The sequence below is a fragment of the Lucilia cuprina genome, chromosome 4 (assembly GCF_022045245.1).
Source record: "Lucilia cuprina isolate Lc7/37 chromosome 4, ASM2204524v1, whole genome shotgun sequence".
Lineage (NCBI taxonomy): Eukaryota > Metazoa > Arthropoda > Insecta > Diptera > Calliphoridae > Lucilia > Lucilia cuprina.
Genome location: NC_060952.1, coordinates 47,664,507 through 47,680,128, shown reverse-complemented (window position 1 = coordinate 47,680,128; position 15,622 = coordinate 47,664,507). Strand labels below are relative to the sequence as shown.

The 15,622-nt window shown below is 26.9% G+C and overlaps 1 protein-coding gene across 5 annotated transcripts; it reads right to left on the bottom strand.

Annotated features, from left to right (window-relative positions):
* Window positions 1-13,157: 13,157 nt before the first annotated feature.
* Window positions 13,158-15,271, bottom strand: LOC124419519 (homeobox protein 2-like). 5 transcript variants are annotated; one of them, XM_046949338.1, is made up of 4 exons: window positions 15,099-15,271; window positions 14,799-15,025; window positions 13,556-14,738; window positions 13,158-13,357 (listed from the first exon to the last, which is right to left on the bottom strand). In XM_046949338.1, the coding sequence occupies exons 1-4, from the start codon at window positions 15,143-15,145 to the stop codon at window positions 13,231-13,233; spliced, it is 1,584 nt and encodes a 527-aa protein (XP_046805294.1). In that variant the 5' UTR covers window positions 15,146-15,271; the 3' UTR covers window positions 13,158-13,230. The 5 variants fall into 5 exon arrangements, with proteins under 5 accessions (XP_046805294.1, XP_046805295.1, XP_046805298.1 ...); XM_046949339.1 differs by having other exon boundaries at window positions 13,158-13,354; XM_046949342.1 differs by having other exon boundaries at window positions 14,799-15,016.
* Between the last annotated feature and the right edge of the window lie 351 nt (window positions 15,272-15,622).

Genomic DNA, 15,622 nt, shown 5'->3' with positions numbered 1-15,622 from the left:
TTAAACACTTATAAGTCGGTTTTTTATTTTCTGATCGTTTCTTCCTTTAAAAGGACTTTAAAGTTTAAAAAGAAGAGTAAGTATAATTATATTTAGCTTAAATTTGGTTTGGTCTAGTAGGTCAATATCGGTATCGATTGAAAGAGAAGAATAACAGTATTTTTACAAATAAAATAGTTTTAAAATGTTAGAATAAAAAAACTAAAAAAATGTCCTTTTAAATTTTAATCCTTTAATATCCTTATTTTCTATAGTCAGTTTTTTTTAGAAAAAAATATATGTTATATTTACAAATATGGAGTTGCAGACTCCCAAATTTCATGTCTTTATCTTTATTAGTTCTTTGTAAAAAAATTAAAAGTTAAGATGTATTCAAATTAAAAAATTTTTGTTGAGAATATTTTGTTTAATTTATTATTTATACCAATTACCTACCCCCATTATCCCAATGTGTGTTAATTTTGTATCCTAACGTTAAATTGACAGTTTTCAGACAAAATATCTACCAATTAAATATAACCGGTGGTTGAGATAATAGGTCTTAAAATATATAAATTTTATTTCGTATGATTATGACGATTTAGTGATTAAAACATGCATGTTACGAATTCTAAAATCCACTTCAGGATAATATGATAAGCGCAATATTAATATAAATGTAAAATATAATATAATTAATATAAACATTAATATCACGATAAAAAGCTACATAAAAAACGTTTACATATGTAGACATAAATCTCTCCTCTTAATTTTATAATATATATATATATATATATATATATATATATATATATATATATATATATATATATATATAAATATATTATATATATATATAGTATATTATATATAAAATATAATATATATATATATATATATATATAATATATATATATATAGTTATATAGTAATATATATATATATATATATTAAAGGCCTGCTTATGATGGCGCACACGATATTTGTTTAACAAATTCTCGCATTATTGTTGTCTTGTGCAGTCCTTTAATCTCTATTTGACTTTAGCCCACATTCAGAAAATTAGTTTTTCTTCAATATGTCGCAATTGAAATAAAATTCACCATAAATATTTTATTTGCTAAAATAAATCACATTTGAAAGAAATTTACAACTGGTGTAGGGTATTATATGCTCGGCCAAGTCCGGCTATACTTTCCTATCTTGTTTAAATATTTATGTATATCGTGGTTTACTAATTGCACATGATATACCTTCGCACTGTTGTATTTTTTAATAAAAACTATATAATAAACTACTTTGATAACATTATTGGGATGTCAATGATAAATTTAAAAGATATATAGAATTTAGAATAACTATAGAGTTCGGAATAATTGTGTTAAATTAAAAAGGAAAATATAACTTCCAAGAAGGAGTTTTAATGGATAAATGAAAGGATAAAAAATGCAAGATATCCTTAATCGATTGTTATCCTTTCATATTCTTCAAAGTTTCCACTTTTTTAACTTTTTATCATAGAGATAAAGAAACTCGATTCCACAATAACAAATTTCAAATTTTTCTACATAATATTTTTACAAAAAAAGGACTTTGAAATTTTTAGAAGGGAAAATTTTATTAATTAATTTATTGAGATATTTAAAAAATATTATAAAAATTAAACAAATGGAACTATGAAGACCAAATTTCAGACTTTTGTACTCCATTCTAATGTCTTTATTATGAATATTTTTTGTTGAACAATTTCGTATAAAATTTCAAGGATAATAAAGGATAAACTTTAATAAGGTTATTTTTTTACATCTTTTTATTCTTAAAAAATAAAACAAAATACGAGATAAAAATACTGCAATTGTCCTCTTTAGTTTGATACCCATATTGTTATAATAAGGTGGCTTAAAATATTTTATAAAAATTTTTGAAAATTGTATGCACCTCAAATTTTAAAGTCCTTTAAAAAGGACAAACGATCAGAACATGAAAAACTGAGACGCAGTTATACCATATAAATTATGTGCTTTCGTATGTATATGGTTTGGTTCGTGTGTGAAAAATGGTGTTGGACGGTGCAATATATAATTAAAAAAATTATGCATTTATGTATAATAGATTAAAAATTATGAAGTTTTAATTTATTTATGCATATATTCGAATGCAATTTTTAAAAATTGCATTAAATGCGAAATGGCTTAAAAAAAAATATAATTTTATTCATTTTAATTAAAATATAATTTTATTCATTTTAATTAGTGGGAAGGGTGTGCTTCACAAGTTTTTCTGAATTTAGTGGTTTTTCTGCACACGAGAAAATTTTATGCAAATATTTTTGTGGTTAGCTAATTACTGCTTGTTTATAATTATCTTCTGCTTCAATTTCTGAATTTAAATGAGTTATAATATAAAAACCGTTTAAATGAAAATCTATATAAAGTTCGGAAATAAATTTCATACACATGACCGAACTTTTGTCAATGCATTCATGCAAAATGGTACTTTTTTCTAACGGCTTATCGATTTTGATATAAGCATCATTGTCAGCTACCGATTAATGTTAAGTTAATAAGCGGATTAGGTGTGCTTTGTCGAATTGTCATGTAACACAAGAAATAATAAGAAATTTTAATGAAATTTCCTTTGCAGTTAACATATCCCAGCTTATCTACAATTAACTGCATTTATCATTTTTAAATTTAAATGAATTATTAACACAAAAAACCGTTAAAATAAAAATATGTTCGGTTAATTAAAATTTTGTGAAGAATTTATATGAATGAACTTTTTTACACTTTTTTAATGCAAATACGCATTTTTTTGAACGGCTTATCGATTTTTGTATTAGCATCATTGTCAGCTACCGGTTGATGTATAATGTCCCCAATTTAAATAAGCGGCTTAAGTGTGTTTCATGGATTTTTTTTCAGTCCACGAAAGGCCTATCCTTATTATTGCTAGCATAAGAATTTACGTCTACATCTAAGTTATTTATGTAGAATTTCATTGTGTTATTAGTGTTTATAGGTGAATTTTGACCTTCAAAACAAACATCAGCACAAACGCATTATAGGCGTCTCACTAATGTGGTACGGGGTATAAAAATCCCACCAGAAATATTATGAGAATGTATATAGGTAGGACATGTCTGACATCACTTTTCTAATCCTTTTTATTTGTTGAAGTGAGTGTATGCACATATTTCCAAAATATATAATTTATAACTATAAAAAAATCGGGAGAAAAATCTACCACATACTTTCACTTACGATATTCAAAAATATTTATTATATTAATATTTTTATTTTAAAATTATGGATAGTGAATGAAAAATATGTCTTATAGTGTAGGAAATAAAAACTCATATTTTTACAAAATCTATACTACTCTGAAGGCAAATTAACGACACATACAATGAATTTGCCCATACATAATGTTTAAATAATCTGGAGAAATATAAATCAACAAACATTAGTATTCCTAATTGGAGATGTTTTAACAAAGTATCGTATTAGGTAATAATACAATAGAAAACTATCTCTATCCATCCATTATCAAATGACGACGTTACCGATCTTTTTCTTAATACAAAATTGTTCAAAAACTTATTTTCTAAACGATGTTTTGTAGGGGAGATAGAGTTAAATATGTGTCGATTCTTTATAAAATTTGATGGAAAGATTTATATTTATACAGAGGTTATTTATGGTGATATAATTAAAGTAATTTGCTGAAAGAAGATTCAAATGGGGACTACACGCAACTTATGTAATTTTTAAATTACAACACAATTTTACTTATGTAATTACAATACAATTTTTAATAAAATTGACTTTATTGTTCAAGAGTTCTTATAAGACTAAATTAAAATTACTAAACTTAACTTAATGATAAAATTCTTAAAATTATGAAAACAAGATTTAACGGTAACGTATAAAGCAAAATATTGAATTAGAGAAGAGATTAATAACAATTAAATTAGTGATGATATTTCATTAACAATATGTTATCGTAACTTCTCCCTCCTTAAAATAAAAAACTCTCCTGAGTTTATTAAAATATAAATTTACAGAATATTTACTAACCTAAGTTACCAATTCTAAAATAAATATTATATTCAAATGTGTATTTAATTTTAATTTAATTTTTAAAATTTTTCCTTTAAACGGAATTGAATATATTAGATATTTAAAAAAAAACATAAATTTACAAAATTTTCATTAGAAATAAAATGAATTAATTCTAAAATAAATATTAAATGTATTTAATTTTTAAAATTTTTCCTTTAAGCGGAATTGAATATATTAGATATTTAAAAAAACATAAATTTACAAAATTTTCATTAGAAATAAAATGAACTAATTCTAAAATAAATATTAAATCAATTTTCATTGTCAAAATTTCAATTATATTAAATTTTAATACATTATATAATACATATACACATTGTATTTTTAATGTTATTTTTCAAATTCATTTATATTAATTATATCATTGTACTTTGTTTCCCTTTTTATATTAGAATTATGTACATTTTCTAACTCACTCATTCTAAATTTCGGTTGTTCCTTGTGTCTCAATGCATGATAATTTTTAATATAACCTTTTTTCCTTCGATCAGTATAGTTCTCTCTATAATTATTCCTTTTAGCAATATAGCGTTCCTTATTCTCCACCATTTTCTCGTAAATCTGTTTCTTATCACAATAACCAAATTCAATATTAATGGGTTTTTCCTTTAATACTGAATGATAACTATTATTGTAGAATTCAATGGCCTTGCTAATTTTGTCCTTTATTCCTAATGATGATTCCTCTATGGTCAAAACCCTTATTTTCTCACAAAGTGTACTGTGTAAACGTTCAATATCCGAATTGCCCGTATGACTATTCGCCTTGACTAAGTGTAATTCTATATTTTCCTTTCGCAAATATCCCTTTATATTTATGCTCTTAAACTCATTATCAGTAACTAGCTTATCGAAATGGCCTTTTTGTGATTTATATAATCTTATATTTTCTATTATAGTCTGATTAGTTCTGTCTTCTAAATAAAAGGCTGTAGCGAATTTGGAAAATTTATCTATAAATGTTAGAAAATTAGATTTAGAGTTTGTATATACATCCATATGAATTATTTGACGAATATCATTCGGTGTTTCAGTTAATCTAAATTTCGGTTTAATAGGATTACGGTCAAATTTTGATCTATTACATATGTCACAATTATCAACATATTTCTGAACTAAAATTTTCAAATTAGGATAGTATACCAATCTCTTCAATCCTTCGTAGTTTTCATTTATGCCAGTATGTCCTGTTTCCCTTCTATGGTCATTGTGTATTTGTCTATAAGTTTCATCTTCAGTAATTATATCCATGGCATGGTATGAACATCTAACAAATGTAACTGCATTATTTCCTTCAAAAAGATCAATAATTTTCAGTTATAAAATATTATATTTATGATCAACAAGTTCTGTACAAATACCAACTTTACCCTTTCTCAAATGTCGCAATAAAATGTCATCTAAATTATTTTCCAAATCTGTAGAACTAATATAAATTTTCGTATTTCCATGTACATTCTCCATCTCCTTGGTCTTATTATCAGTTAAAATTAATTGAGTTTTGAATCTATTAACTATCGTGTCCAAAATTCCTATGTGATTCTGTCGTTCCTCCTGTTGAGAATGGACAGTTGCCCTCTCATTAATATTGTTATACAAGGAAACCGATGCAGAAGAATGCATAATATTAATATCACCTGAATCATTATCAATTCTACTGAGAAAATCGGCAACCTGATTATCCTTTCCTTTTAAATAATTCACAGTTAAATTAAAATCGCTCAATTTTATTATCCACCTACATAACCTCGGATTTAATTCCCTACTTTGGGACTTTACGAATAACCATCTTAATGGTTGATGGTCTGAAAGAATTTCAAATTTTACTTCATATAGATAAGGTCTAAAATAATTTGTAGCCCAAACAATCGCAAGTAACTCTTTTTCGGTGGTCGAGTAATTCCTATCGTGGTCATTTAAAGTCCTACTTGCAAAACAAATAGGATGACCGTTCTGCTGTAAAACGGCACCAATAGCATTCAAACTAGCGTCGGTTATGAGTTGGAATTTTTTAGTAAAATCAGGGTATCTGAGAACTGGATATTCAGTTATTATTCTCTTCAATTTTTCGAAAGCATTAATAAAATTAGGGTCACTGTTATCCAATTTAGCGTTCTTCTTCAAATATTTAATTATAGGATATGCAACTTTAGCATAATCCCTAATAAATTTGCGATAATATTCAGTAACGCCTAAGAATGATTTAATTGAATTTACTGTAGTGAGTAATTTTAGTTTTAAGATTGTGTCGACCATTGCATGGTTTGGTTTGACTCCTTCATGTGTCAAAATATGTCCTAAATACAAGGTTTCCTTTGAAAAGAATTTGCTTTTATTTATTTGTATCTTAAGATTTGCCTCCCTTAATTTGTCTAATATTTTTCCTATGTTAACAAGATGTTCCTGAAAGCTCGTTGAAAATATCAGTATATCATCTTAATATACAACACAAATCTTATTTATATAGTCACGAAGTATTGAATTAATCAACCTTTGGAAAATAGCTGGAGCGTTTTTCAATCCAAAAGGCATGCGAATAAACTCGTAATGACCATATGGCGTTGAAAAAGCAGTTTTCAACCGGTCTTCTTCCTTCTCGAGAATTTGGTGAAAACCTTTAGCCAAATCAATTGTTGAAAAGTATTGAGCACGACCTAATTTATCCAATATATTATCTATATTGGGAATAGGAAATTTATCATCTACTGTCAATTCATTCAACTTTCGATAGTCAATAACTATCCTCCATTTCTTTTCCCCCGAATTGTCCATTTTCTTTGGTACAATCCACAAGGGGCTATTATACGGTGAATTACTATCTCTAATAATACCTTGTTTTAGCATCCGGTTAATTTGTCTACAAATCTCTTGTTCGTGAACATGTGGATATCTGTACATTTTCATATATACTGGTCTGTCATTTGTCATTTTAATCTCATGCTCAACAATATTGCTAAAACCTAAAGTCTGCCCCTCTGAGTATATTAAATCGCTATAGGAATTTAATATACTGTCTAATGCCAAACTTTCCTCAGTACTCAATTCCCGATACAAATTTTCCATAACTTTATCATCTATAATAACAGTATCTTATTGACAAATTTCCTCTTCAGAGTATGGACAAAATTTCAAAAATCGTATGGTTGGATCATTTATTATCAAAGTCTCACTTTCCATATCTACTATAGCTCCTAATGGCTTTAAAATATTTTGACCTAGTATCGCGTCAAATTGCTTTCCCTGAAACTCTGTCAACTTCTATGACATTGTTGCATTTCTACAATGCAATTAGAGAAGAGATTAATAACAATTAAATTAGTGATGATATATCATTAACAATATGTTATCGTAACTCGCAGAGAAAAAACATGGTTCGGCATGGTTAGGAAAACTATTCTATATCTACAACCAAACAATTGTTATTTTTATTGAACTTCATCAATATTTTAGTTACTGAAAACATTTATATGTTTATGACAATTATAAATTTGAGAATGATTCTCTGAAAAATAATTATTTTTACAACAAATAAATAATGATAATTATGTAAACATATTATATTCTTTGGAATCATTTAAACTATCAAATAATTATTTAATGGTAGGATTTTACACGCATATGAATATAATGTTTAAGATATAAGTAAAATACGTTTACTATTAAAAATATTTTGGTATCGCCATTTTTATATCAGTTATATGGTTTATCCGTACTAGATCGGATTAAATAAATTGTTTATCAAATGCAGTGTTAAAATAATTGTGAAAAATAAATACTATTTAAAAATATATTAACGTACATAAAAAATTAATAATTAAAAAAAATATATTGTGTTTATATTGGCTTGAAAGTGTGGATATATATTTTTTATGGGAATATCACTGCTTGGAAGTTTTGTGTTTGTTTAAAAGAAAATTAACAAATAATTACATTTTACGCCGAGCACATAAGATTAACCACATTATGTTTAATATGTAACCATAATATGGTTACATGAAGGCATGTGACTACTTGTAACCATAATATGGTTACTTGAAACAATAATATGAAGCCATTATATTATTACATGAAACCATAATGTGGTTGTTGAAACTACTATATGATACTACAACATCACATTATCACTATATTATGATGAAATATTCGGACTATATTTAATCATAATATGATAGATTATTATACTAATACTGATCATAATATGTTTTAAATTTAACCATAATTCTAACCATAATATGTTGCTCTTAGATTATGGTTACCACAACTATATTTTTTCTCTGCGTGTAGTTTTGAACAATGTAATTGTTTTATGTAGTTGCTTATTTTTTGGACAACGTCGAATAAAAATAAGTAGTTGTTCCCCACAAATGCAGGTAGTCTCTACTTACTTTCCAATATTACTTTCTGGCTTACCAGGTATGTTTAAACTTGCTGGAAAGAAGTGACTAATATTAACCTTGTTTACAGAAACAAATTTAACGTAAAAAGATATTATTAATTCTTTTCATTTAATTTGGAAAACAATTGTGATAAAATGATGATGATTAAATTATATATTTAATTCATTGTTTCATTCACACCAATGAAAAATTCAATGTCAAAAAACATTAAACTTTAAGCAGAAAAACCTTGAAAATTGGCCAAGTGGCCTTAAACATAATTTATTTCATGTGACATATTGAATTTGTATGTATGTATGTATGTATGTATGTATGTATGTATGTATAGTAGTGTGGCCCCAAAATTAAAGTTACTGATGTTCCCAACGAAAATGAAAATTGAGTTCATTATAAGATACCATTTCTCAAAATTTTTATCTTGACGTCAATATTTGGTGAGCTAGATCAAAGGATAAAAAGGTCCTTTTTTAGGTTTTTATGATTTTTTTACATTTTTGGCAAATAGACCATATCGTCATATGAAATCCAAAAAGCCCTAAGTTACATTGAACAAATTTTTCAGGAGAATTAAAAACCCCTCTAAAATGATAAATAAACCAAAAATATTTAACATTTTCTCAATTTGAGCTTATTTTTATACCCTTCACTTTCGTGAGAAGGGTATATAAGTTTGCCATTCCGTTTGTAATTTCTATAATATAATTTTCTGACCCTATAAAGTATATATATTCTGGATCCTTATAGATAGCGGAGTCGATTAAGCCATGTCCGTCTGTCTGTCTGTTGAAATCAGTTTTTAGAGGACCCCAGATATCGGCGAGATCCGAATCTTCAATAATTCTGTTAGACATGCTTTCGAGAAGATCGCTATTTAAAATCAGCAAAATCGGTCGGTAAATAACGGAGATATGAGCAAAAATCTGAGACAACCTCTGAAAATTTTATCAAAAAATGTCATATTTTTCATGCTTTGTTAAATAAGCAACAACAACACTGTATATTAGAAAACGATGTACACGTATGTGTAGATCTATGTATATGGTCCCTGCCAGCAACTCAACTAACTTTAAATGCATTAAAAGCCGACTTTTTCATCAACTAGTTATGGTTGATTCTTGGATTATTTTTAATGGAGCCAACTGACTATTTTAACATGGCGATGTCCTACGCAGTAGTCAATTGTCCGACTCTGCATGACTTTTCAACTAGCTTAAAGTTAGTTACTAAAAAATTAGCTTAAAGGTAACTCTTTATTAACTAACTTAAAGTTAGTTGCAGAAAGGTCAAGTAATAGTTTTTTTGTATTCCCTACTGTATTAATTAATTACATTTTAATTAAATATATTTAAAATTTATCTTAATTATATTTCGCTTTAATACAAGTTATGATATTAGTTCGTTAAAATTAATAGACATCAGTTTTCTGCAGGGGAACTAATAATAACACCGGTATCCATAAAATTATGAATGATTTGTCCATTATTTCCATGATTCCCATTGATCCAAATCTAAAATAAATTTTAAAATGTTATGTGTAATGTTAACTGTTAATGTATTATATTTACAGTATTAATCAGCAGAATTTAGAATTTAGGGACCGAGTTTTGAAATATTTTACCTTTTATAATTAATTTTTCCAATTTACTGACTCTAATTTCACAACGTATTCAAGAAAATGACAAAAATATAAAACAAAATTCCAATTAATAAAGAAACATGAGAAAACATGTCGAAACAAAATGCTCTTCAGATAACTTTGGGGTACTCCCGCATTATATGATAGTTAGCTGGTAGCTAGTCTTTAAAAGTCGGTTGTTTACGTTAATAAATACCAAATTTTGGAACATTTCTACATTACATTGTTGTTCGTTTATAGTCAGTCTACTAAAGTTAACAAATAAAATCATAATAATAGAGAAACAAGAGAAAACATGTTGAAATACAATTAATTCTCTCCAGATAATTTTGAGCACTTCTGCATTACATTATAGTTAGCTTGTAGTTAGTATTTAAAAGTCGGTTCTTTACGTTGCCAAATACAAAATTTCAGGACAGCTCTGCATTACATTGTAGTTAGCTTATAGTCAGTCTGTAAAAGTAAACTAGAAGTGAAATTTTCTCGTAGTCGACTACAAAATTGCTGGCAGGGGTTTTATTCAGCTGTGTGTTTTTGTTTTGTGAATTCTATTCGTATATTTGGATGTAGGTTCTTTTTATTGCGTTGTTTACTTTGTTTTTGTTTTTCTTTGTTTTTCGTTATGTATGTTTATATGTCTGTTGGTTTTGAAGAATTGAGTATTTTGTTTTTTATTTCGTTTAGCGTTGTTGTTGTTCATTTTGTTTTGCTTTTGATGTAATAATAATGTAGTCGGGAAAAAATTTATAAAACTTATATGTTTAAAATACACTATGGTGAAGGGTATATAAAATTCGGCACAACTGAATATAGCACTCTTACTTGTTTATTAAGATTTTACTATTTTTTCGTTTTAATACAGAGATAGTAAGGTTCAACATTTTTAACTATATTTCAATCGGTTTTTGTTGGTAAAATAGGCCGAAACACGGAAGGCATAATACTTTCTTGTTTTTGTAATGATTTCGAAAATAGGAATTTTCAAATTTTCAGGAATTTCAAGGTAATTTTAGAACGTAATCCTTTAGAATATCGATGATAGGGAGGCTGATTTTAATTGCAGGAGTGTAAAATTTAGCAGGAACATGTATTTTGATACAGTGCATCATAATCAATCAAAAAGTCGATTTTGATTTTTTCGTAACCTAGGGCCTTTTGGATTTCATATGACGATATGTACGAAAAAAGGTCTTTGGGACACGATTTCAATGACATAACACAAATTTGTATACAACTCCAAAATTATTGTTACATTATAAACCTTATACAATTTTACCGAAATGTTTTTTTTTATTTTTTTCCAAATTTGTTTGCATTATATTTTAAACCCAATTTTGTCCCAGGTTTCCTGCAGGCTATGTAACGTACATGATATGTACCACAGCATAAGTGTAATTTCTTTACAATGATATATAACACTTAATGGTTTCATTCTATTATCAATCAAATATTTTAGTTTAACTGAAATATTTACACAATTTATACAAAACATCTACTTATTTGTTAATCTTGCTTTGTAAATAACGCTTTCTATGTTATTGTTTACATTATTTCGTAATGTATCGGTATCGTACACAGCCTTCGATAAATGTAAATAAAATTTGATCTAGATTGAATTTTGGAAAACGGAAAAAAAACATTTCTGTAGATTTTATTGATTATTATTGTGTTTTAATTTCAACAAATTATATTAAATTAATCTATGTTAAAATGAAAAAATTTGAACATTTAATGAAAAATTAGAAAATTTCAAGTATTTTTACTGTTACAGAAAAATGCCATGATAAAAAGTTTTATATCTTTCCTTTGGAAGAAATATCAAAAAATCATAAAAACCTCGAGAAAGGACCTTTTTATTATTTTTTATAATCAATTAAACTTTAATTTCAGTCGGGAACATCGACACCTCACTTTTCCTATATACAAACGGGGCCACCCTAATGAGTAGCATATACATACATATGTAGAAGCATTCTAACGCACACAATTTAATGTACCATATATGTTTGTATTTATTAAATACTAAAATATATTTTTTAAATGCAATTTCTTTTCGAATATTAAAATAATAATGTCTGGAAACCAATGAAAATGAAAATACTAAACTGATTCGAATGGCACAACAAAATATACATAATTATATAATACATACATACATACATACATACATACATACATACATACATACATACATACATACATACATACATACATACATACATACATACATACATACATACATACATACATGCATATGTACTTAAATACAAACAAATGTATTCCATTTTATCCCGATAAATGTTTTATATATTATCAGAAAATGTGCGCTTATATGATTATTTTATATAGTGCAGAAGATAGCTCGAATGGTAATTTAAAAAATTAACTATTAAGGTGGAAGTACATAACACTTTTTAAGATTTGTTAGAGAGATTTTGGCTTGCAATAAACTTAGTTATCTCGAATTTCTTCTCTGTACTCGAATTTTTAGGACAGTTAGCGTTTACGTATTTATTTAAGGGAATCTTATATGGGGCAGAAAAAAAGCGTATTGTAAGAAACTTATTTTTGAATGTCGAACTTCATCGCTATATTGGTTTTTTAGCCAGTAAATATAAGAGATTTTGGTTTATAAAAAACATATTTGTGTGGTATTTCTTCGCTGTACTTGTATTATAATACAATAATGAGCGTTATTTATCTAAGTCAAATTTCATCGCTATACTCATATTTTTAAGCCATTACTGAATCCGTTCTTTAAAGGCATTGCTGACAGTTAAAATCATTTTCTGAAGGGTACGATAACCACAAAATCGTGAAAAATATAGCGTAAAATTTTAATATTTTAAAGAGAATGTAAATAAAACAGTATGCGGCGAGCTATAAATTTATGTGAATGGAAGAATTATCGAACTCGTTTTGAATTGTTATTTTTACACAAATTATTTCATATGTATCGGAAAGGTATCACGTTTTGACTCGATAAGTGATATTTTTTCATTAAAATACATGTGTAAATAAATTGGACAAAATTTTTGTTTTTCTTTATTTTTGTTTGTCATTTAATCTGTTTAACAAAACTAACAAAATTTTAACATTTGCAAGATTGTGAAAAGCATGAAATAACAGTTTTTGCGCAGGAATTTGAATTACATGTCTGGGGAACGCATATATGGGAGCCAAATTGGTTTGAATGTAGATTGCAAGTTAATTGACTACTATGAAAAATAGATAAATAATAAATGAACAAATAATTGTCCTATTCACAATCGGTGTTGTATGATTGTATTGTAGTATGTCGTAATTTGTTATTATTGTTTTGTTCCAACAAATTTAATTAGAAAAAAATTTTATGACATATAACAATACGATATCTAATGAGAATTTGACAAATATTTAAAAAGTTTTATAATTACCACAAATCACGTTGTTCCATGAGTGCTCGTAAATAGTCACATGCTTTAACTTCATCAGCTCGTGATGGTTTGATATATTTATATTGAAGAGATTCGGCTTTTTTAAACATTAATCCTTGCAACTTTCTTATGTAATTAAAATTTGATTCATTATTAAGTCCAATATGGTCTCGTCGTCGAACTTTTGTGCGTAAATCAGTAACAACGCGATAATTCTTTCCTTTGAACTTATTAACAACATCAAAATCTTGGGACTTGCGATATTTATATTGCCTGACATTTCTTGGTGTTTCGCCATTTTTATTAAGACTTTTTGATTTTCTCGAACTCCGTTTACTCACATTTCTTGCAGTATTTTCGAAATTGCCATTGTTGTAATTGTCTTTATTTCCCTTTCCATATGTTCTCTTTTGAATGTAATCGTTGTAATCACTAACAATATCTGCACCACCATTATTTTTTTTATATTTATTTTTAATTCCCTTTCCGTATGTTCTTTTTTTAGTATATTCATCATCACTTCCAATACTTGCTCCATCTTCATCTTCTTTATATTTATTCTTCCTTTTTTTGGTTTTTGTATTATCCATTTCAGATATGCCTAACTCACGATCTTTATAATTTGATTCTCCTTTCTTCAGATTTTTACTGTACTTTTCTTTCATTTTGCTATCACTTTTACCAAACTTTCCTTTTCGATTGAAGTTTTCATCTGATTCATTATCATCTTTGAAAGTGTCATTATTAACCCTCAAGGATTTACCCTTCTTTTTATTTTTTAAATCTTCTGTGGTTTTATCATTGATATCAGGAACGTAATTTTTGTTGCCTTTTTTAATTCCATGAACCAACACTTCTCTTTCTTTTAGTGTTATATCGGGATCATTTTTATCATAACCGTTCAGTTCCCCCTCTCTACGTCTGCTACTTTTCCATTTTTGATTTATTTTGTCGTAATAGTCTATGACTTCTTCCCCAGCCACTTTGCTCTTACCATCCATTGTTTTCTTACGATTAGATACATTGGCATCAAAATTAATATTCTCTTCATCTCTCCCTTCCTTCCTTACAAACAATTTGTCTCCTCTGGTCTCCTGAACAATACCATCTTTGGTTTTACTATGTATTCGGTAACGACCTTCACTAGATTTGTCATATTTATGATCCTTATTGTGTCCATCGCCTAAACAAAAATGACAAGATATTGTAGTTTATATAAAATAAATTAATATGAATAACTGGCCACGAGAACCTGATCGATGTATTCTGACATTGATACTATTGCCTCCGTCAAATACCGTATACTTTTCACGGCAATGAGCCCTGTTGAAGTCTTTAAATATTTTGTGACAAATTTTTCTTAAAGTTGTGTAAGTTCGATCGTTTATTAATTCACACTGATCTCGACAAAATTTATTAATGCAACTTCTTGGGCAGCAGTGATATATACAATCTATGCAGCTAGATGTTCTTCAATATTAAATGGCAAATTTATATAGTTTCTTATCTTAGATCTATCTTTGATTTATTACGAATTACTTACCTAGATGCGGTTGACACATTTGAACAGCGATTTGAACGATTTACCATTGTTTCAATAAGTACATTTTAGATTAAAAAAAAAACTTGAAATTTTTTATTAAATTTTATGAAAAATTTAACACAAATTCATAAAATATATATATATGCATGTGACAAAATTTATTTATTTTGAAGATAATTTATGACAAAAAATATTTTTAAATTTCTAAATCTATTTCGTATTTACAATTACCCAACAAATAAGTATTGAACAATACTCTAAACTAATTTCAATAGAAAACATTACCATCCAAAAGTTATTCGCTACAAAATAAGGTGAAGTCTTCATAAGTATTTATTAGGGATGTAACGAATGCAATATATTCGCTTAATTTTCTACATTCGCTAAAATTAAATTCTATTTTTCGCATTTGCATTCGCTAAACTGGCATTAAACATCCGTAGTATGTACATTAGACCGACTCAAAAAAAGTATCTATTCTTTCATTCTTTCCGATATACCTAGTAAGTAAAATTGTTTCAACA

Coding starts and splice junctions, on each gene's coding strand:
- LOC124419519 (XM_046949338.1), bottom strand. CDS start 15,145: ATGGTAAATCGTTCAAATCGCTGTTCAAATGTGTCAACCGCATCTAG. Junction 14,739..14,798: donor ACATCGATCAGGTTCTCGTG/GCCAGTTATTCA, acceptor ATTTTTGTTTAG/GCGATGGACACAATAAGGAT. Junction 13,358..13,555: donor ATGGAACAACGTGATTTGTG/GTAATTATAAAA, acceptor TATTTTTCATAG/TAGTCAATTAACTTGCAATC.